Raw genomic sequence first — 25358 nt, forward strand, 5'->3', positions numbered from 1 at the left:
CAGCCCCAATTAATAGATGAAAACGTTTTACCATGTTGTATATTGTAAGCAATAGTATAACACAATGTGTACATTGCAACAAAACGTCAAAAACAGGCCGTCACCTTTCAATATTGATATTTGTGTCGCTAGATTTCAAAATCAGCCACGTCCATAATAGATGAATAGGAGAAAAACAGCTTTTTGTTTTCTCAAATACACAGTCACAATGGTGAAAATTTATATTATTTCGAGTATAGAATATTTAAAATTAATAAATTCCACATTTTGATAATGCAGAAATGTTAGAAAGCAGTAGTTCTTCAGCAATTCGCAAAAATACCTAAAGGTGGACTTGGCTGATTTTGAAATGTAGCGAAACTTGATGATTGTCTAGCAACTAGGTTTCTTACAATGTAACATGGGTTCTAAGGTACTTAAATAGATTATGATGATAACTTAATTAAACTATGATGAACAAATCACTGCGATGCATCACCGACGGAAAGGTGTGACAATAGATATACTCACAGAAACAAAACCACAGCCACTTACACAAAATCGCATTATCAAAAACCGTTATCTCTAGAGAGGCACCGGTGAAGCCTCAATCCATATCTGTGCGTTTTCGTCAGTTTGGATGGGAGAAAGCCCCTCGAAGAATGCATGCAGGACAACATGCGCAGTAGTTTCAATTTCTTCGCACACATATAAAAGTGGGGTATTTGTGATGGAGTTGGGTTCCTGAGAGTTCTACCATTGGTTTCTATCACCAAATAGAAGTTCCTCACCTATGATGCCTGCCATTGACGGCACCATACTTTTCCAAGCTCATCATTCCATTGATCTGGCTACTAATTAAATACAATAAAAACATAAACTCGCCATGAAGGAGTCAACAAAAAGTTTACATAACTCTTTCCAAACCCAATTTAGATTAATTCTAAGCTCGGTCAAATTAAGTCAACTCCTTCAAATTTTTTTGGCTACGCCACTGCCTCAAATGCATAGTAGGTATGTATCTGTATAAAGTTACTTACCTATATTCTTGGAAGCTCAAAATGATGTCATATAATATTATTCATGTCTTTAATTGGATTATTATGATAGTAATTACTGGATATTTGATGAGTGTGATGTGATGACCTGAAAACTAGGCCATCCAATGACATTTTGAATAACAGATGAAACTAACATACATTGGAATATGATCAGAATGTAGCTCATCATTATCCACTGCCTTACTGCACTCCTTTACATTCAAAGATATTTCTAAGCTCTAGCCTTCTCATACATATTAAAATTAAAATATTTTATATACAATATTACATTACAAATTATAAATTCAAGACATTCACAATGAGACATGAAAAATGTATAGAAATAATATATTAACAATATTCAAACAAAAACTGTGTAATAAGACAAGAGCATATTTATAATAATCCTAAAAAACAACGTCCACTTAAACTGACACTCATGCAAGTGGAATACAGGTACGCGCCAAGCGAGGGTGTTGGGGTGTGCCAGGATTAAGGGGCTATGAAACACCGAAAAAACACATTACTAAATGATTGTAGTAAAAGTATATTTTATTCAATTAAATAAACTGAATCTTACGATGAGATATATTATGAAAAACATCCGTAGATATGCTGCCTACTTCCAAAGGGCGGCGCTTCCCACAGGGCGGAAAATCGAAGAGTAAAATATAAAAATATTACTTTATTCCGATTCTTATAAACATCTCTGATATGGAACTAATTCATCTCAATTTTGTCGAGAACTACCAAAAAGCATTTATACAAAGTCTCAATAGGATGGGTCAGTGTTATATAGCCAGCGCTTGAAATGGACCGTTCCGGTTCATAAAATTCCCGTCTGAGCTAGATAGGCCATGTAACAACAAATCTAACACACTTATATTTGAGGCGTCTAATTCCAAAAAGCGATAAATCCACATTTGGTCAAAATCGAGAAAAAAATACGCACTTATTCTTTGTATAATTTTACACAATATGTATTGATCTATAAATTCCAAAACGCGACATAACCCTATGAAAAAAATTCCCGAAAATATTGAATTGTGGACTTGTCGCTTTTTGTAGTTAGATGCCTCATTTATAAAATACTATAGTAGTTTTAGTTATAAAAATAGAAACATTTCCAGTTTTAGTATTTATTCAGAGTTCACAGACGTTAATCAACAATAACAGTAAATACTTCAAACGGTACACGAAAACGACCAAATAACCAGATGAACTTGCCAAAGGATTAGTTCAGTTCATTTAGGTATCACATTTGACAACTAGAAACCACACTTATCTCTAGAAACGTATCTCGATAGTGTAAGGTGCTTAGTTTCAAAATAGAGGACCTGTATGATTAAAAGGGTCAGAGCTAATCAGACAAAGCTGACTGGCTATAAGACTGTGAGAGATAATAATTACGGAGTTAACATATAATTAAATCCTAATCCGTCTACATAATGCTTGCGGCGTGCAGTCAATGGGCCGCGCCATCTATGGGTTTCTTTTCAAAGTCACGCCGCTACAATACATATAAAATTAGATAACTACTGTCCAACAACAAGAAATCGGCGATAACAGGAAGTCGCTGTAGTCGTATATAGTAGACATCTCAGTGCCGTACCTGTCATGGTGGCAACGCGTGCTAGAGGTATGTTTAAATAATGTATCGGCTCTCTTTTCAGATGCGACTCCTTTTCTTCTTAGCAATAAACAAAAAATTTACTAATAATTAATAATTTTAACATGATTCTCATGATCGTTTTAGTCATATTTTTATTATAAAAAGCTTCAAATTACGTAAATTGATAGATCCATACACCACGGGAGCGTAAAATGAAATGATAAATTTGGGGGCGTTCTTCATTTGAAATCGTAAGTGCGATTAGCTTTACTGGAGGGGATCGTTACTTCACAGTTTTAACACGTGGACAAGAAGTTCTTGTTCGACAGTATGTTGATATTTTCGTAAAATTGAAAAAGTGCTCCGGTTCGTAAAATTTTCCATTTTGAGCGCTGTATATAGCATAATAAATAAAGTGTTTCTGCAAACATAATATTTATATTTTTTGTATGGCGAAATGCCAGATCTTTATCTCATAAGTTTTTTCCATGGAGAGTAAAAAAATTTCTTGCGGCACAATTGTCTTTTACCTACTAGATATTTTTTTAATAAATTGTAGGTGCTCAACAAGGTGCTCAAACCGCTATTTACACATTAGAATTCTGAATGTTAAATATGCCACATTTTTTTGTTATGATGTGAATTTCCTTGCAATTAGTATTATCAACGGTAGGTTAGTTTTGCACCTTGGGAGAACAAACAACCGATGCTTGCGATTTCTATGATGGTTATCTGGGACCAATACCATCATAAATATGTAGCAGAGTCATAGCCCCCACATCCTGAAGCGGGACCCCAGGCTAGGATCTTTAGCGAGCCCCCTACCTATCGCTAAGCTTAAAGGCAGTGTGACAGGCGTAAAATCAAGGATATTCAGTGTATATTTAGCGATTTTTTTCTGTTTTTAATACACGATAATCAAAAATTTCATCGCACAACCACATAGTTTACAATGTTATTGTTAAATAGCGCCGGCGCAGGCTATTAAGGAAGTTTGTTATATGCGTTTATATGCCGTTATTATGCCCTTGTGGGGGCCATGAGTAGAGTTCTCAACTCTTTTGAACCCTCTCCGCCATAAGGCTGTACTTAATGCAGGGCTCAAATAATACACCCACTCTCAAGGAATTGTAAAGGAGTTTTAATATAACATTCGTAAAGACCTGGAAAGTATGCAAGACGGACTCTAACATGTGTAGCACCTTGTTACAAATAATAAGCGTATAGCCCAGTGGTTATCACATGAAATTTAACTGTGGCCGCACAATTGACATCGACAGTTCTATGGAAACGTCTGGTGGCCGCACCAAATTTCACTTTTGTTATGATTGAAAAAATTAAAGCTAAATTTTATTTACGAATAAATTAATATACAGATGTTTTCCTAAATATAAAAAAAAACAAACAAAAAGGACTCACTGTAAAACTGAACATCTTTAGATAAACTCTTACTGAAGATAATCACACGATTACAACATGAATAAGCGTAGGTTATCGTGCAACTGACTGAAATATTGTACTGCATCCCGAAGAGTCCGGAGAAAATAAATTTGAAAATAGTATTACCTCATATCTCACACACGAATACGATAAGTATTAAATAAAATGGTGATGAGTCTTTCCATATTTGGTCCCACAAATGAATGAAATTGTATACCGGCAGAAATTTCGTTAAGTCAGAAATGGACTATTTCACACATAGTCTCATAACAAGAACACATTATGGATCATTTGAGAGTGGAAAAAAATTTAAGACAAGTCATGTCTTGTGTATTCAATCAACTTCATAATTTAAAAAATATTTTTTTTGAAATATTATTCTATAAAGCGCTGGTGCCCGCAGCAAAATCCCCTGGTAGCCGTATGTGGCCACCAGGGCCGCTCATGAGATCCACTGGATAGTCACCAAGTGCCAGTTTACTCTCAAACGTATTGTCAAGATGACTTTTACACGTGATATTTGCTAGAGATTTCTGCCATGCATCGAATATTGTAAAAAACAGTACTCTTGAGAATGCGAAAGATTGCATTTATCAATATAAAGTGTAGTTCGTCACACCTGTCCCAATCTAATATGCAAAAAGCATTCATTTCAAGTCATTAGCGATCAACAAAGCATTTTTAATGACCATTGCTTTATAAAAATCGTGAACAGGAATGACCCACAAGTTTGAGTCATTAGGGATACCAACAATACCATATTCATTTATTAAAAAAAAAACATATTTTACAGGTACATAACAAATTATTACAATTTCAAGACATTCACAACATGATATTGAGATTAAAAAATAACAGTATTTAAAGCAATTTATAATAAACATAAAGCAAACTTCTGAGTGTAAAAGATAAAGGGCGATAAGTCTCAAAAATTGAGTTTAATAATAAATACATATACCATAATAATATGAACCATTAAACATATTATTTAATGCAAAAATGAGAAACAGGATGAGTCCAATCAATGCCTCTGAATTACTAAATTCCATACAAAAATATTGGAGTTCCCATGCAAAGTGATCCAAAAATCAATATTCGTTTGGTTTTCCCGAGAAATAGTGATTTTAAACTTATCACCTTTTTCATTTCGCACATTAAAACAAAATACACAGCAAACTATTGAATAGTTTTACGTCCCTAGGGAGTGCATTAATTAGCTTTGCAGCCGTCGCTATTGATGCCTGATAAGTTTGATGCCATAAAATAGTTTTGATCCAGAAGAAAAATCATCGCTACGATCACGCAGATAATTGACAGGTGCATACTGAGTAGATAAGAAGTAATAGGGCTTCTCTCCATTTTTGAAATGCACAACAGTCACTTTTTGAAATGTTCAAATTAGACCAAATAACACTAATATTTTTAATTTAAACAACAATTAGTACACTTTATTAATATAATATAACAAAACTTATGTAAGTACCTTATGTAGGTATCTATTATTATTTTTATGCACATATCTCAAAGAGTAAGTGAGAGTAAGTGGAGAGAAGCTCTTTTGCTTTTGACCCACTGAATTCAGCATTATCAGAATATCAGAATTGGTCGTGTTAGCTTCAAGACAGTGAAAACCGAGCAGGCCTTGAAGAAAGATAGTCATTTAGAGAATAATTATCGCAAAAAAAAATAGTTTTACATGGTAAAATGAAGGCATCGAAGAAATTTCTTCTGGACACGCTTTAAATTAAGTTTGTAGGAAACTTTATAACGATTCCAGATATTATGAATTTTTTAAGAAAACGAAACATTGTGAATATAACAAATCTAAATTCAACACGCTCACAATATGAGATTTACATTATAACAAATATTAAACTCACAAGAGAGGAGACGACAATATATAACATAACATAACAAAAACATAAGTACAATTTTATACAGAAAAATAAAATGTCGAATACAAAATACATAACACATCACTGAAAATGTTTACGTCTTTGGAGAGCGCATTGACTAGTCTTGCACCCCTCACTAATGGTGCCCGATACGATTGACACGAGGAAACGGTTCCGATCCAAAATAAATCATGGCCGCGACCACGTAAGTAATTATTGACAGGCGCATGCAAATTCAAATTCTTTAGGACACTAGGATTGGAAACAATCCTTCGCTATAACAGGTAAAAATGTTTCAAGAGCAGAAGTGACCTACAAGATTCAAGAGAGTGAAAAGTAAGCAAGCAATGTTCATCTAAATATATTCCATATTCATGCCTACTAAACATTGATTTACCATATTTTTTTTTTTTCGACCATGTCCGATCCTAATAGGATCATATGGGCCTCCACAGAGTAGAGGTTTGTATTAACAGATTTTGTTTTTTTTTTACGAGAAATGGATGTCAGCCACTTGCTCAACCTATTAGGTCCATACCCTGACTCACACACAAATTGAAAAACAATATGTGTACTTGTCAGACCCAGGATTCGAACCTGAGACCCACGGCCTGATAGTCCAAAGCTTAAGCCACACGGCCACCGTGGGTATATAAGATAGTCTTTTAGTTATTAAATTCGCATAGGTTTGATGTGTACATGACTTCTGGTTTACGCAAAGCTTAATTGAATTTTAAAAACTAACCTACATTATCAATAATTTTGTAGTCTTAGTTCAAAGAAAACAAATACGTATCACTGACAAAGTTTAGTGTGTACTATTTATGTCGGATCCTAACAGCCTATTTCCACCCTTTGCGACTGGTCCTGTGTTAAACATGTTTGAAATTCAAGAGACCCTGGTCGGCAGAGTCAAAGTCCGTAGACTTGAGCTACGATACTGAGATTCGTGAAACATTCTATAAGTTGCGATCACAAACCATCATTGATTATAATTAAACGCGTGTATACAGTTCAACTCTTTTAGTATTTACCAACATATGATCCGGTCAAAGATTGTGCTCAAAAATTTATCTTATTACTTATCTATGACAATGTTCCTAACCTGAATTAACCCAGCAACTAGTCCAGTCATTCCAGCACTCAATATAATATTACGCGTTACATCGTATATTTGCGTGAAGCATCCCCGCTGATGAATGGTTCCACATTCGGCTGCAGAAGAGTCTGCACTGTTTTTAGACCCCGTACAGCATGACCACGGAAGAGTCCTGGAACTGCGGTAGTCGGAAGGACCTCCTATCCCACAGCAACTCAGCTGAAAGAGTTAAAAATTGTAATATTTACGCCCTATAGGCAGTGGCAACTCATGGTTATAAAACAGGTGGGGCCAGAGTTAGTAAAATACAACAAAATATTCTATAATTTATTTAATTAAATTATAAATTGTCATTATGCCAATTTTCTTTGTAACTCTTTTCCTTCTTTTAATAACCTGATTCGTGCCATGGACGAATTAACTCGCTAAAGCATGATTGTCGCGTTAGGCCACGGACAAATTAACTCGCGGGTTCTTGTAAACGTCATAAATTCTGAATAAACATTCTGTGTATATTTTCTAAACAATATTTATCATTTTAGTGTGAAAATATTCACGATAAACTCGATAAACATGTTGTGTTGGTAAGTTTTCACAAATATTTATCATTCCATTCCTATTTCATATTTTTAAAGGATTTATTTTATTCCGACAATAGCTGGCTTACAAGTGTCCACCTAGTAAAAATTGGCTGGCAGTGATAAGGTTAACAATAATTATTAGTTATTATTTATCATTTATGATACTACAACCCTTGGCGGGTCTTGGCCTCCTTCAAAAACTTCCTCCATCCTGGACAATATACACTTCAGTTGCTTTAGCCATGCATGATTAAATCTCCTGTGATGCAGTCCATCCAGCTCAGTTTTTGCTGTGCAGGCCTCCTCTTGCCCTCAGGTAATTCATACATAGCCCACCTTCTTGGTTATTCCTCCGGCATTCTATGCATTTGGCTGATCCAGCAGTCTCTGCACATTGCCTTAACTTTCTTCGATATCACAGTGATTTGAATAATCTTGTGAGTCCATCCGTTACTATAATCCATACAATTGCCCCAACAGTCAATTATTAGCGTAAATGTTTTCTCTTTTACCTCTGATTGCGTTCTTTCCCAATTTTGTATAGATATTTCAGTCTTGTTTTTGTTAGCCAACGCGAATTCTTTCTCCGTCGACATCATTAGTTGATCATGCAAGTTATCCCATATTGATAATGACCACACCCAGCAACTTATTTCAACTACCACCACAGCCAACAGTAAAGTTCCAAACTGAAATGAAAGTTGAATAAAAAATAATTTTATTAAATAAAAAAAAGACATTATTATTTTACATTATTGAACCAAATAAAAGTTAAAATAAATTGCATTAATGCTGTAAATTATGTTTTTTTTTTTTGATTCGTCAAAAGTAGGTAACCAACTTTGGTAATATTTTGGATTTTTTATTTTATTTATTTATGTCAGTGTTTCAGAGGTTATTTACTTTGGTAGGCTTACCATATGGAGTAAGTGCATAATATGTGTTGTTATTTGTTATTTCAAACAAATCCTTTTGATTCAACAATATTGGTGTATCGTTAAATCCTAATTAGTTTTAAAGTGTATCACATACCCAAAATGGTTGATAAACACTGATGTACCTATATTATAAAATATCTAACCTAACCTAACAAATTGCTATATCCATTATGTATAAATCTGCCTACAATGATAGAGAATTTTTTTGTTACAGTATTCTTCCTTTTTAAAGAATGGACCAACTTAAATAGACTTAATTAAGTAATAATTATTTAAAAGAAATGGATCATACTCATTGAGATCATACATATTGTATAGGAGACGCTATCTACTAATTTCGAAAAGACACGTTGAAATTGATGACTGATTTTGATATCTTGCAATTGGGGATACCCATAGTTATGAGGCGTTACGCAGCCTGTATATAATATAAGGTTACTGTAAGCTCAGTCGCATATTAAAAATCGTCTCGACAGGGATATACTCATAAATTAATACTGTGTGCAACATTCCAATTTTCTGCCGTGCGCATAGGTGATGCCATGTCATGAATGATGGCATTTTGATATTATTACACCTGCACCGCATGTATGATCAAATTTGTTGCATGTGACCCCAGCTGGTTTTTTAAAACTAAAATGTACAACTAACGTGATGAATAACATTAGTTTATATAATAAGATAATTATGCATATCTAAAAGGAGTATTATATATACAGAAATAGGTACATGAATTAAAAGTCTTCTTCTTTTGTTGTGTCAGTGCTAGAGATGCGCCTAGTCCTTCCCAACCATGCCTTGGCCACTGTAATGGCCGAATCATTGGCTTTAAACATCATCGATGCAGCTGATTGCAAAGACTAGACAGACCATCACATTTTTGCAGTTTCCTTCGGAGTCATCGGAGTATCCCTACAACTTCACATTGTTTTTAATATTACAAAAGTGATATCAGTTTAATGATAATAATACCATGCACTCGGTAGGTACTGCTCCATATATGAGCAAAATATGTGATGTAGATTGGGACTTAGGTACTATTTGTTAGTTAATTTAATAATCTTATAATCAAACTATTTTCTAAATTTTTTTTTTCGACCATGTCCGATCCTAATAGGATCATATGGGCCTCCACAGAGTAGAGGTTTGTATTAACAGATTTAGTTTTCTTACGAGAAATGGATGTCAGCCACTTGCTCAACCTATTAGGTCCATACCCTGACTCACACGCAAACTGCAAAACAATATGTGTACTTGCCAGACCCAGGATTCGAACCTGAGACCCACAGCGTGATAGTCCAACGCTTAAGCCGTGCGGCCAATAAAATTTTGTTTAGGTACTCATTCTACATGCAAGCAATGACAGCAAGTGATACATTAATTAGTTTTAAAATCTTGTTGAATATTCAGTAGAAATAATGTAATATTTCATAATTGCAATATTGACATGACGAAAATATTATTGTAATTCGTTCGATGTTAATATATTACTAGCTGCCCAGAATAACTACAATATGGGAGCAAATGTGGTGTGAGATTTGCTATTATGTTAATGAAAAATAAAAGTTAATAATATAATATGGGTATCTATTAAAAGTATTTTTAAAATAAGTTAATAACATTTAGCTTGTCACTTCACATGAGTGTACGTGTACGATAGAGAAAATCCAAAAAAATATATCTGAGGGCACCCAAGATATTCTGCTGAACCAATAATACCATCACATGCCTGCAGGTCGGTCGAACCACTTCGATGTAATTGCGAATGTATATGCTGCTGTATAGTATTTGAATTTCTTTGAAACAGTCTGTTTTTTATTTTGCCCACTCTACATGCAATGCTGTTAGATAAGCAATAATTTATAGATCTAACTATGTTCGGAAAAAACTGAATGAAAATTCATCACAAGTAGACAAAGAAAATACATTTAAAAAATTTTCAGTGCACCCAAGTTGTTCCGATAGGTTTTAAAAATTGTAGCAATTAATAAACAAATAATTACAAGATAAAAAAAACTTTTTACATACAAGGTTTTTAAATTTTCTGTTGAATCATATGACTTGACTAGCTTAAATGATCAAAAAAATTTGTACTTGATAGAAATAATACTGAAATGTCATATTGATTTCCATAGTAACGCACATATATATTAATATTAATAATTTAGTTGCTAGGACCCACTTAGCAACCAATAATAGTTTTACTTTTTACGGATTTCTTCCAAAATAACTTTTCATACAAAGCAGAATTAACTGAAAATGAAATCAATTCTACTTAAAGATGGCTAAAAGTATTTAAAAAATGCATTGGCATCGTGTTCTGATATATTCTAAAAGTTTCAAATGTCTAGCTAGTCGGGAAGTTAGTTAAAAATCGATTGCAAGATTTGTACCGGACAAATAAGAATATGAGCTAAGAAAAACGTTGTAAAATACCTTTTAAAACTGGCACTTTCTGACATTATACTAGAGAATATTTTATTAAACATAACTAGTATGCAAGTGACCGTAGATGGAATAGGTATTCATTTTTTCATTTCATTCAATCTTCAATAAAATGAGTGGCAAGTAGTGGCGAAGGGTGGAGGTAGGCTGTTAAAATTCGCCATAAATAGTGAACATTAAACTTTGTTAGTCATACGTATTTGTTTTTATTGAACTAAGACTACAATTGGACATACATATGCAGAAAAGATCCAATCCACAACCTACTAGTTTTGAGATAATTGAGGAAATTTAATAGAAGATTGGATAAATAAAAAATCACAGTAAACTGCCAGCTTTCAAAAGTTATCGTAAATAATGGAATAAATATCTATCTTGCTAATGATGTACAGTTTATTCGAAAATTACATTTCATTAATGAGTTATATAGTAATTTATGGGGTTGGATCATTATTGCTTAAATGTGTTTTTACAATTTAAAATGTAGAAAGAATCCAATGAGAATTGGATCTTTTATGAATTTCTATTATGATTGGAAACATGCGTGAAAGATCCAATCCATAACCTACGTTTTGTTGTATGTAGTACCTAACAACAGAAATTCTCAATCATTTTTTTTAATATTATGTAAAAAAGTTGTTTTGATGTTATCCAACATTTTTTTAACAGGATATTTTTAAATAAAACAATTATTAAAATACAAAAAATCAGTGTGTACTTATGTACGCGCGTTAGAAGTTATATTTCTTTGGCGTAACCAAACAAAACTTGTGATAACCTAAATTCTTCGACTAGCTCTTAATATTATCTTGTTAAATTACACACTCAAGAAAAAGGGCCGCTTATTGGAACGCCGTTGGTTTATTTCTATACACTTTAACTTATATTACCTACTAAATTATATAATTATTTCTCTTTGTTTTTATTTTTCAAGTAACAACTGTCACTCTGACGTTTAATCGTTTGCTTACGTAAGGAATTGCAACTGGCCGACAATAATAAATTCGTTGCCTAGGCAACGGAACAATTCTACTTGCTAACTTGCGTTTGTATACAGCTGACTGATTCGCAGCTAACTTCATGCTGTCGCGCACTTTCGTAATGGTGTGCGCGCGCAGCTCTCAATTTCACTCTCTACCAAACGCCCTAAAAGAAGTATAACTTTAAAAATAAAAAAGGTTTATTTATATGAAACTTATTTGGTAAACAAACTATGAAAATGTTTTATTTAAAAAATATCAGAATGCTTCATCTTCTAGGACAAAGTCTAATGGACCACCTAACAGAGTTTTTTTTTTTTTTTTAAACGGTACATGTTCAAACACGCGCGTTAACATCATTTTACTCCCTACTTCAATTATAGTTTGTCAATTTATGGCTACGGCCGTATGTTGTAGCTTAATCACTGGGAATGCCAAAAGAAATGGCGTATTTCAAAAAAACACTACCTTATTCATAGGTCAATAATTATTATATAGCAATCATTATTCGTAGGATGTTTATCACACTTGAATGGTCAAACACATAGCTTATAATGAGTATCTTTAGAATTATCTTCAAATGTGTTAATCTTGCCCATTTTTTGAATAATAAAATGCCCAATTCTTGTCAAATTTGGGATCACAGAGATTATCAATATAATTTTTTATCGTAAATATTTCACTATAATAATGCCGATATAAATTATACTGATGGTTTTATAAATGCGTTTAAAAATTAATAAATGTAAAAAATCTTAACACCACTGCACATTTTATGTACTGAAATATGACTATATTCTAAAACATTAGAGGTTTAAAAGAATACTATTTTATGTAATAAAAATACTTTATGCAGTCATTAAATGTTTAAAATAAATATAAAGGATAATAAGGCTTCAAAATTATATAAATAGATTATCTACAACGTTTAAGGTATGTCCAGGATCATGCTTTGAAAATAGAACAAAAGCTCCATTTTGACCTACGCTGAGCATGTACCCCCTTAATATCGTTAAGTTTGGCAGACAATATACGTTTTCCCTGTGCCACAGTGGAATCAAATGCTAAACATGGATTTTTACCGGCCTGCCCTTCACCATTCGCTTTAAGCAAACTTCTGCTTCGGAACCGTTCATTTTTATGAAAATATAAAAGGGTTGGTCTTTTTTTTATACAATTTTTTCTGGTTATGCTTCAAATACACTCTATGACGATCGGTCATATATATGTCGAAAAACCCGTTTCTTATGTTGGCGTCCTGTGTCATAGGGTGTCACAGAGTGTAAATAGGATGTCACAGCTGTCATACAATATGTATGTATAATATGTCGGAATGGCATAGATTTGACCATAGACACTAAAACGCTCTTAGCATATATGTGCCAGATCGTCATATAGTCTATTTGAACCTTTATTAGAGATCCAATGCCATAGACAAAATGTTGCCATTGCGAAAGTTAGTTTCAAGAAAGATCCAAAGCCAATTGGATCTTCTATACAAAAATGTATGTCATTGGAATCAAGACCAATTATCACTGGACTCTTTTCGCAAAATGGAAAATTGAAGATTTGCATTTTGGCATTATTTTAGAAATGGATTGACGCGAAAGGAATAACTTTACGGGCTGGATTTTATTTGCATATACATAAATGAGATATCCTCAATCGGATTAATGAATAAATTTAAAAAAGATCCAATGAGCTTTGGATCTTTTCTGCATATATGCGTCCAATTTACAGATGGTATTGGTTAGTTTTTAAAAATCAATTAAACCCAGCCGAACCAAACCATAATAGTTTTGGAATACTGAAAAAAACTAAAAATAAAATTGTGCACAGTCTTCATTCATACTTCTTTTTTTCCCCGTTGGATTAAGAATACATAATGCACATATTGTTAGCTCATTTTTTTAAATTCATTGAACCAAACTATAATAGATAGAAAAATATTATTCTATCTATAAAATATCCAAAGTTATATTTATGATTTATTTGTATAATTTTAGATATTTTATAGATAGACGAGTATTTTTTGACTATTCTCTATTATTGTTTGGTTTTCGCAGGGTTTAATTGAATTTTAAAAATTAATTGAATTTTAAAAATTAATTAAATTTTAAAAATTAATTAAATTTTAAAAATTAATTAAATTTTAAAAATTAATTAAATTTTAAAAATTAACAAGCACTATCTACACATTGTAGTCTTAGTTCAAAGAACACAAATTTAATACGTTTGACTGATAAAGTTTAGTGTGCATTATTTATGTCGGATCTTAACAGCCTACCCAAGCCTACCTCCACCCTTCGCCACTGGTGGATAGTATGCAAGTGACAGTATTTGCGACCTTCATGTATAGAAATCTTGTATAGAATGAGAGGTTACAAAGGTTACATATTATTATATGTAATGATATAAACATAATTGTATATGGGAAAATACCTCTTACAAATTTAATATATAATATGATAATAGTTTCGTACCATTCCTATGAAGAACCGGTTTTGTTTCCATGTTGCTCTCCAACCCAGCCATGATAGAAAACATGAAGTTAATCCGATCATGATCAATGTAATTGCGGGTCCGCAGTCTTCTATGCCGATGAATTGTTTGTAATGTAAAAGAGTATTTAAAAAATAGCAGTTCAGGATAAGGACCACGATACCTGACATCTGTTAAAAAATATAAGTAGTTATGATTAAGCATAAGAATAACGCATAAAACTCTTATTGACACATAATATTATGAATATGGATTTTATTTCACCCAATGTAGTGCTAATACAAATTTGCTGCACAAATCAAATAGGTACTTATAAAAGAAACGAAAAATTATTGCAATACAGTGTAACCTCGATTTTACATGGGCGGAATTCAAGTTTTTTTTACTCTTTGCATGTTCAGGGACGCTCCAAGCGGGTGTGTTGGGGATGTGAGCCACACGGATTTAGGGAATGACAAAATTCACAGAAAATATATTTTATAATACCTAATATTCATTATTAAATTATAATATTCAATACAATTACATACATACATAAACTAAATCTGATATTGAACTATATGAAATATCTGTGTGTTGTATCCTAGCAAAGGGTGACAGAATTAACACATTATATTATATAATTGTATGTATATTATATATATATCTATAAACATAGGCATGTAATAATAACCATATTTATGAGTTCATGACATGCATCATAAATGTATAAAAATATACTGAAAAGCATCCTTTCAAAGTCTTCATAGAATGATTCAGTGTCCAATCATAATATCCAAGATATTAACTGAGTCATTAAGCTATAATATCGTCGCTATAGGATTGGTTTACCGAATATCCGTTTTTGTCGAAATCGACCTCTTAATGCAGAATATTTTTTTGTATCTAATTGGACGAGAACCATCCCTTTCTTTAAATTACTTTGTAATGGTAATGAATACATCATTCATATGTTGTAAAAATAACAATTTAAATATCTCCATGTATTTAAATATAGGATTATGAAATTTGTTTTTCGTCTCCTGAACATTTGGTCTATTCAGGAAACCAATCCTACAGCGACGATATGTGTAGGGCATTAATATAATGAATTGGTTAAATGGATAGCAAAAAAATTGCTTGCGGTGAAAAATGACAACATAATTTGTTACATTATAAATATTTTGATGAGCGGTGTTCAATTTCAATTTCAATTTATTTTACATATTGTGGACATTACAAATTATAAGTTTAAGACGTTCACAACATGACATTTAGAAACAAATAAATATTATTAAAAAAAATATTATGTAATATTGTAATTATGCAATATTAAGTTATTCTATAGTATAAATGTGTAAATACAAAAAATATTAAGTATATAGGTACAAGGAAGTACACCGGATGAGTTAAGCAGACCCTATTTTAAGAATTTATAAAATAACGTCCACCTATACTCATTCTCACGTAGATGGAATATATCAACATCCGAAGCAATTTGGTTGAACAGAGTTATTGCTCTACCAATTGGCATCACCAATGGCAGGTTAGTTCTGCTCCTCGGGAGAACAAACAACTGATGCTCCCGATTTCTAAGATAGTTATCAGGGACACACAAGTCAATATTACCAAGAATGGCAGAGTTCTCATTCACACCACGTATTAGTCGAAAAAAATACGTGGCCAAATATTGATATCTTCTAGCACTTAAACTACAGTATGTTAGCATACCTAAGAGAAAGTCAGTTGGATAAAGCCACGGATAGTATCCATATAACCTCAAATAAAGGAGTCTCAAAAATTTCTTTTGAACTCGCTCCACCATAAGGTCATATTTCAACTGATGCGGGGCCCAAACAATCGACCCACTCTCAAGCCGGCTTCTCACTAAGGAATTATAAAGAATTTTTAATACAATAACATCCGAAAAGACCCGGGAAGTACGCAAGACGAAGCCCAACATTTGTAGAGCCTTTTTACAAATGATAGCTATATGACCACTAAATGACAGCTTACTGTCAAACGTAATGCCAAGATCCCTTACAGATGGTATTCGCGAAAGAACTCTGCCATTCATCGAATATTGGAAAAATAATACTCGCGAGGCTCTGGTAAATGATAAAATATTGCATTTTTCAATATTGAAGTCCAGTTTGTTACGCCTGCCCCAATCTAATATATTGTCTATATCAAGTTGGAGTTGACGACAATCGTCCAAGGTGACAACTTCCATGAAGAGTTTCAGGTCATCAGCGAACAACAAAAACATAGCATTTTTAATGACCATTGCTATGTCATTTATAAAAATCGTAAACAGCAATGGCCCCAAGTTTGAGCCCTGAGGGACACCAGAAATTGTATTGAACATCTGTGACTGATAGACGCCATACGATACGTATTGTTGACGATTCCTAAAATAGCTCCCGAATAACTTCAGAAAACGATCGGACAATCCAATTAGTTGGAGTTTTTCCAACAGGATGTCGTGATCGACTCTGTCAAACGCTTTTGAGAAGTCATTGTAGGAACAGTCAACCTGATGGCCTCTATCTAGTGCTGACGACACATAATCTACAAATACCATCAGGTTAGTTTCCGTTGATCGGCCAACTCTAAATCCATGCTGCTCATTCATTATAAATGACTCAATTTTTGGATAAATCATGTTATGCATGATCATCTCAAGAACTTTTGCGGGTGCCGAGAGAACAGCCACCGGCCTGTAGTTCTCCACTCGAAATCGATATTTTAACGTTGCTAAAAATCCTGTCTAGAAACCCATTAGCAGAGTTAGGAACATCATTGTACTGGGAAAATCCAAAAACAGCACACAGAAATTCGAGTTCGCTCTTGACCCTTTCACTGCTGCGCGCTGAATTCAGGTTAAAATCTCCCATTACAATAATCCTTCTATCCCTAAATTAAGATGTCGCTAGACAACATTTTCCCAACAAATAGTTTAAACATCTCCAATTCACTCGCTGGAGGAAAATACACGACACAAACATACGTGGTCACTCCGTTACAGGTTAGTTTTACCCAAAGGTCCTCATTAAGAGTCTCCAAAACATGAAAACGTTCGGCCCGTAACCCTTCCATATTTCTAACTCCCAAAAGACAGCCTCCACCCTGCCGGTGGCCTGTTCCGGAGTCTCGATCCCTTCTGAAGACCGTATACTCACTACCAAAATATTCATGACTGAAAACACTGTTATTGAGCCACGTTTCTGTTAATGCTATGACATCATAATCATCAACCAAAACGCCACTCGAAAACTCCACAGTTTTAGTTCTCAAGCCACGGACATTTTGGTAGTAGAAAAATAGCTCATTAGAGCGGTTACTATTCCGAAGTCAGCTACTTGGTAACCTCGGGGTTTCCACATTTGCCACCCATTCCTTTATAAATGAGTGACGTGGCCAATTTTCAGCCTTCAGAACAGTATCAGTAACGTCAGAAGGGATACCCACCTTGAATGATGCGTAGTCCCCTCTTGATTTAATCCGTACTACTGTAAATTCAGCGGTACATAACTTTTTTAAATATGTCAGGAGATCATTGCTAGTAGTGTCTCGGTGAAACGGGTGAAAATGATAGTGTTTCATCACTGGCTTAACCCGTCCTTCGAGACTTCCACGTACGGCGACTCGGCGTTTCCGTGAAATGGTAGCCCATCCGTCGTCTGTTTTTGTTTTTGCTGCTGAGGTCTTATCTGAGGCCTTATCACACGGTTTTTTTATTAGAGGTTGTGAAGATGTTTCTACATTATTTGGCACGGTACTGTACCCTGGTTTAATATATGATCCTTCACATAGTATTTTTGTTTTAATTTTCGATTGCGACCGTGTCGTCCTTGCATAGGTTGGTGGCGGTGTTGTTCGCGGTGCCGGCACAGGAGGCGAGAGCGAGAAGCAAACAGTGTCTTTCGCTAGTGCACGCGCTGCCGGTGGCGCTGCTGGCAATGGTGCGTCAACTACAATTGCACTGGGCTTAATTACACTGGGCTTAATTGCAGTTTTTATTGACACTGATTTATTTTTATTATAAATTTGGTGATCGGTTAGAATTTTTTCGATTGATTCTACCTTTTTTAACAAAATGGCAATCATTTCTGACTGCTTTCTTATAATACACAACAAATCCACATTTTCCACGGTATTGACGATGTTTTTAGACATTGTAATGCAGTTTTATAAGTGAATTATTGAATTTAAACTTAGAGCGCAGACTTGCACGTCTTGTCAGAATAATATTATATAGTATATGGTGTGTATAGGTGTGCGGTGGGGTGTGTATATGTATATGTGTGGTATGTGTATATAGGTGTGCGGTGGGGTGGCATAACTTTAGAAGATAAAGAGATAAGAGAGCAGACCAAGTAGCCTATTATCATGCTGAAAGTGAAGAGGCAACATTGGACCTGGCTCAGCCTCGTGCAACGAATACCTCAAAAGAATTTCAACCTGACTTGCCAGTTCCTCAGGCCAACCGTTTTCTGGCACCCTGGGAGGCCGCTAAATACCATCTACGAAGTGTACACGGCAGAGCTAAGGGATGCTGGCATTTTTTGGAAAGATGCAAGTAGACTGGGGAGTGACAGAGATTCTTGTAGGCGTCGTGTGGTATCCATACGCAACAACTGAGGAGCGGATATGATTAAAGAGAAGAAATATATTTTCTATCCATTCTTCAATCTGCCGTTCATTGGCAAGACATGCCACCCATCAGAGTTACACAACATGTTATAGGTACTTCATATATTTCATCATGAATTGTAATTGAATCTAATATATTCATGAGATTGGAGAGACAGTCAGCACTTATATGTGTAAATAGTTATTGTCACGACAGTTTAATGCTGCTAGTAAATCCATGCACGTATACAGGCGATTTAAGATTTTATAACATTGCCTAGCCTAGTAAAATCATTTTAAATTTGACATTATCTCACCGCAAAGATGATGTCATACCCCAATACCAAAATCCGAAGATGTGGTGTAGAAACAGGCATTTTCACTTTACACTTCCAATCAAAGGTTAAAAATCCTAAAAATATTGAATGAAATACATTGCTCTATTTGCTATCTCAAGAGATAGCACACATGTTGATAAGATAAGTGCGTACAATTTATTTGAATGTTAGTTTTATTTTGATGTTATGTCAAAAACGTTTTGATAGCAATTGAGAATTTTGTTCATATTATTACCTACCCAAAGAGTTTTTAAAATTAAATTTATAATAATTTATAATAGGATCCAAATAATATTATACTATCTGTGTTGAATTAATTAATATTACATCTTTATGTTAGTTATTTCACATAATATAGGATTCTTGTATTTATTTATCAACAGAGGAGATAATAATTATGATGTTTATCAAGTCACTTGAGACTGTATGGTTAAGTGGGTCTAATCCAGAGTAGTATGGCGGTTTCTAAACTTTATGTTACTACGCCCCCCTTTTAAAAAATCTTATCAGGCGCCTCCTCTCTTATTTTATAAATTAATACACACATTTTTAAATGGTGGCAACATAAAAACAAGATTTTACTATAAGTATATAATAATTAAAGGCCGGATTTTTCAAGTTTTTAACCGTCAACCCATAAAAAAACACATTAAAATGGTGGACGAATCCAATATCCTAAGGAGACTTTTGCCCAAATGATTCTTAGTATGGATTTCTACAATTTGTCAGTTTTTTTTTATGGCAGCTCAGGTGCGATGGTAATTATTGTTTTTAAAATAATCGTCTTGCCAATATTATAACGCGACTTGCGGCCACGACAAACGAATTCAAATTCGCAAAATGCAATTAAAAAGGTCGCATTACAAAATTGATGGTTTGTTTTATTGCAGGTAAGTAATGGTAAACCATTTTTATAAAATGCGTGTAGAATATGTTTTTTCATAATTAAATATCGAATAGCTTTTGCGTACCTACCACTAATATAAATACAAATATTGGAAGATTTTGTCCGCTGACCCGTTTTATGTTCTAAATGTATCATATTGATACCTATTAGTATTACCAAGCAACAATACCGTACCTACATATCGATAAAAAAGTCACATACATACTTGTTTATTTCTTTAGATATTTAAGTATTTTGAGGATGCTCTGCCCAAACTGGTCTATTTGATTATAAACTATTGACATTGAAGAATTTCATCAAATCGATCGTAAGAAGTTTCATCTTCAAAATACCAGTGGCGTACATCTGTAGATGCGAGACAGAAAATATTCGTTTGAACCTACTATTATAATATTATGTATTGCGTAAGCCGTAATTGCATTCTTTTAAAGGTTTTGCAATATAATATTGCTTCAGATTTTCACTTAGTCATTGTATTACGTTAATATTTATTGTTGTTTAATTTAATTAAACGCATTTTTTTGTAGTACTTATTCCACTTTTAATCAATAAATTAGGACCGGTTTCGTTCGCATCAGAGGGACATTTTCAACTGAACAAGGGAAGATTCAGTTGAAAATGTCCCTCTGAGGCGGACGAAACCGGTCCTAATTTATTGATTAAAAGTGGAATAAGTACTACAAAAAAAATGGAGCCATTGTCGAAAACTACCCAATCAAGACTCGTAACTGGACAAAATCTGACATTCGAATGAAATTTTCAAAATGGCGTCCTATGGTAGTTCGTAGTTCCATTTTTGGCCATTCTACAGGTAAGTTTGTAGGTGTGTAACGTTAAAAAAAAGTCCCGCCGTCCCATTTAATACTTCAGATTTTCACTTAGTGATTGTATTACGTTATTATTTATTGTTGTTTAATTAAAAAAACGCATTTTTTTGTAGTACTCCACTTTTAATCAATAAATTAGGACCGGTTTCGTTCGCATCAGAGGGACATTTTCAACCGAACAAGGGAAGATTCAGTTAAGTTCAGATAAGTTAGGACTCTAGCAACCAATAATAGTGGATTGGATTACAGATTTCTTCCGAAATAACTTTTCAAACAAAACAGAATTAACTGAAAATGAACTTAATTCTACTTAAAAATGGCTAAAACTATTAAAAAAATGCATTAACATCATGTTCTGATATATTCTAAAAGTTTAAAATGTTTAGCTAGTCGGGAAGTTAGTTAAAAATCAATTGCGAATACGACCTAATAAAAACGTTGTAAAATAATAAATTGATGTCTGTTCTTCCAATGTGCTAAACTAATTTGCATTGATCCAATTAAACGGAGAAAAAATGCTACACAGTTAGCGGTTTTTTACGAATAACTAACCGGTTTAAAGAGTCAGATTTAAAAAAAAAAATATTTTGCATGTTTAAATATTTTTGATATACCTACCTAAATAATAATATTTGGAAACACCTCAAAAACATACATTTTATGAAAGTATAATAAATATATGCCGAACACGACATGAACTTGCATCCATCGAATTCCAGCCAATGTGATTTACCAATTTAGCCACCTGCGGCAGACCTAATTATGACGAAATTAACTTGAATCTTACCTTGATCCTTACTAAAAATCCGATGTTATAATTATTATTATGAAAAAATTATATCATTAAATAAGTAATATTACGAATTTTTCTCAAAACGTACATATTTTTCTTTCCTGAAAACTCATTTTTATTTTAAGATTTTTATACAGCAAAATTTATTTTCCCAAAAAACCGTCTCTATATTAATTAGGTAGGTACCTATAATACCTACCTATAATTGCAATCTAGGTACAATCTTTTTTTAATTACCAAAATTGAATAACATGATATCTACATCGAAAATGTCTAATTTCACCATGAATACTGTTGATAGCGCAAATTGCCCGGATAGTGGCTAACAACCTTTGATGGGCACAAGATTTTTGATTGCAGCGCAGCTGTGGTCGAAAAGTTTATTAATGGAGATAAGGTTTTAAAAATTTGCTGTAGTTTTGAAATAATAAAAAAACAAGTAGGTAAATGGATAACAATGCTGGTTTATTTACTATTATTGATAATATTAACAGGAGGGAATATTGTAATTGTATGAAAAGAAATACGTGGCATCCTTTGGATCCAATCCGAATTTCAAATGAATTATTGATTATATCACGATACGAGTTTCATTTCCACAAACATTCTCCGATACATAATAGGAATATTAAAAGTCTAATCCTTTACAGTTTGTATGATTCAAATTCAGATCCCTTATGATTGTGCCGAAAGTGGCTTTTCATGTTCCCTTTTTGATAGAATGCTTTTGAGCACACTGGGCAAACAAAGGGACGATCTCCAGTGTGTATTCTTTCATGCTCCTTGAGTGATTTTATGACAGCAAATTTACTTTCACAGTATTGGCACGCGAATGGTCTCTCCCCGGTATGTGTTCGTAAATGAAGTTCCAAACAATTCTTATATGCAAATCTTTTGAGGCAATAGTGACATTCATAATCCTTTTCTCCCATGTGTATAGTAAGGTAGTGCCTCTGAAAAAGAAATTTATAATCAGAAAGGATATGTGATTTATTTTATTTTAAGAAAATCTAGCAATTTTTATTGTCATCTAAGTTATTTTCGAATTCTATTTGGCTGAATGGCAATACTATCATACTAGGAACAAATTACCATCATGTCGTGTCAGCGGACATGTTATAATGGCCCGAACACATTACTATCACGCCACGTTCTGTCATGCTGAGATAGAGATAGTGAATCAGTATGTCTATCTCTATGTTTTTACATAAATAAGGATATGTCGACATGCATCACACGATTGTGAATGATTTCTATGTGCCTTAAATTTGACACACATATTTCAAATGAAAAATGATAGCATATTTATTTCGTACACATATGTGTTATGCTTGTCGAATTGGTGTTTCCAAAAATATTTTGGTTTTTTCGGTTCGGTTCCGGTTTTTATTCCGACAAAAATAACGGTTTTTTCTTGTTTTAGGTTCAGTTCCGGTTCGAAGCTCTGGCTAAGACCCTCTTAGCAAACAATAATATTTTGCTTCAAAGTTTTTGTCATAGAAAATAAAATTTTATTCAAAATCTTTGGATAGTATTATCAACTTTTTCTTATTCAACACATAATTCACAAGATTTGAGAATATAACATTCTTTATTGAACATAAGTACATTATTTTAAAACACCTCAGATAATAATTATATACCTACTAGAAAAAATAGTTTATTAAATCATTAGCCAGTGCAAGTATGTTGTAACTAAAATTTGGGAAAATCCTACTGGCTAATAATTCAAGTACATATTTGATACTTTGCTAAGGCACAAAAAGCCGATTGCCAAATTTAACGAAATTTGTGATGCGCTTTAAAATATAAATACTACTAGGTAATTTCGTCGTAATTAGATAGGATGCATATTGGCGTGAATCCAGGGAATGAGGGTTTGAGTCCCACTGGGAATCATTTAAAAGATTTTTTTTAGTAGGCGAGTCGTTTTCAAATTATGTACCTACATAAAATATTATAAAACGGAAATTACGAGATTTATAGGATAGACTGATATAATATTATCATCAGTTTAAGCAATATGTAATACTATTATTGTCACATACAAACCTTAAGCGCTGGTCCACGTCTAAATTTCTTATCACACATGGAACAGGGATACGTTTTAGATTTGATGTGCATGGATTCCATGTGCAATTTAGCGTGGTTGTTAGTTTTGAACGCCTTTTCACAGAACTCACATTTGAAATTCCTGTCTTCCGAGTGATAGATCAAATGCTTCCCGACTTTTTGCGGAGACTGAAATAGTTTAGGACATTTGGGGCATGGATACGTTCTTTCAGCGTGTGAATCCAGGTGCATTTTGAAAGTTTCTCCCTTTGAAATGTATTTCCCGCAAACGGGACACAGTCGATCGGAACTTCTTGGCTTTTTTTGCACCGGTTTCTGTTTTATCTTTGATCTATTGACATATATTTTTACGCCTGCAAATGTTAAACATTCCCTGGTTATTGTCGTCTCTTTAGTGGTAAGATCTGGCGAAGAATGAAGTAGTTTATCACTGAAATTTGAATCATCATCACTTGAACAGCTGATGCCGTATTTATCATATTCTGCGGTTGGCTCTTCTTTTACAACAGACTGTTCATTTTTAACAATATTTGTCTCTATTTTTTTACGGAGTAATTTATCATTCTCTTCACATAGGGTTATAAATTTTACAACAATATTCAGTTTGCGAACACATCTCTCGCATATATTTTCTGGTAATTTGTCATTTTTCAAAACCTGGAATTAAATAAAAATGCACTTATAAAAATTACCAAAATTACAATTATTTGAGGCTAGCTTATAAATTACACAATTTTATTACAAAAATAAATTTCAATCGGTTCTTTATTACTGACCTGTAATTTACAACATGTTGTTATGTTAGTTAGTAATAAAGTTGAATCATCCTCGAATATATTGATATATTTCGCAGATTTGACAAGGCAGAGTCTACAAATTTTCATTTTACAAATTAATAAATTCTAGTGAGCGTAAGTATCTAAAATATCGTAGGCTAATGACCTGTCATTTTAATGAAATGCTAAATTAAACGTAACAAATCCCGACAACGACAAATATAATATGTCAAAATAATACGTAAATATTGACATTTACAGACCATAGACTGTGAAGATTAATGTCATGGACAATAATATATTATTGCAACGTTCCTGTCCATCATCAATCAGAATCTGAATAATTATTCACATATCACATTCAGCATATAATTATTATTACCAGTCTATGGGCAGTATTTTTATAATAATATGACACAATATAAAGAGAATCAGACTGAAATAAAATCCAATATGTTAGGAATATAAATTTATAGGTCTTTGTAGGTACCTTGTTTGTACCATAATTTGTAAGATTTT

At 33.3% G+C, this 25358-nt stretch overlaps 2 protein-coding genes across 2 annotated transcripts in view; both read right to left on the reverse strand.

Moving 5' to 3' along the window:
* The window catches only part of TM4SF (Transmembrane 4 superfamily), a 32732-nt gene extending 13103 nt beyond the window's left edge, over positions 1 to 19629 (reverse strand). The window contains exons 1-4 of the mRNA XM_085957637.1: positions 19443 to 19629; positions 14493 to 14681; positions 8159 to 8335; positions 7072 to 7284 (exon numbers count right to left, since the gene is read on the reverse strand). Coding sequence (XP_085813763.1) covers positions 7072 to 7284; positions 8159 to 8335; positions 14493 to 14681; positions 19443 to 19502 — 639 coding nt within the window. The 5' untranslated portion in view covers positions 19503 to 19629. The remainder of the gene's footprint in view (positions 1 to 7071; positions 7285 to 8158; positions 8336 to 14492; positions 14682 to 19442) is intronic.
* A 2802-nt stretch (positions 19630 to 22431) lies between these two features.
* Positions 22432 to 25082, reverse strand: LOC147064830 (uncharacterized). Its single transcript, XM_085957636.1, has 3 exons — positions 24840 to 25082; positions 24043 to 24720; positions 22432 to 22943 (listed from the first exon to the last, which is right to left on the reverse strand). The coding sequence occupies exons 1-3, from the start codon at positions 24945 to 24947 to the stop codon at positions 22635 to 22637; spliced, it is 1095 nt and encodes a 364-aa protein (XP_085813762.1). The 5' UTR covers positions 24948 to 25082; the 3' UTR covers positions 22432 to 22634.
* Positions 25083 to 25358: the final 276 nt, after the last annotated feature.

This window comes from Rhyacophila brunnea, unplaced genomic scaffold, assembly GCF_057557595.1.
Source record: "Rhyacophila brunnea isolate RB1 unplaced genomic scaffold, BYU_Rbru_1.0 scaffold_7, whole genome shotgun sequence".
NCBI classification, from domain to species: Eukaryota; Metazoa; Arthropoda; class Insecta; order Trichoptera; family Rhyacophilidae; genus Rhyacophila; species Rhyacophila brunnea.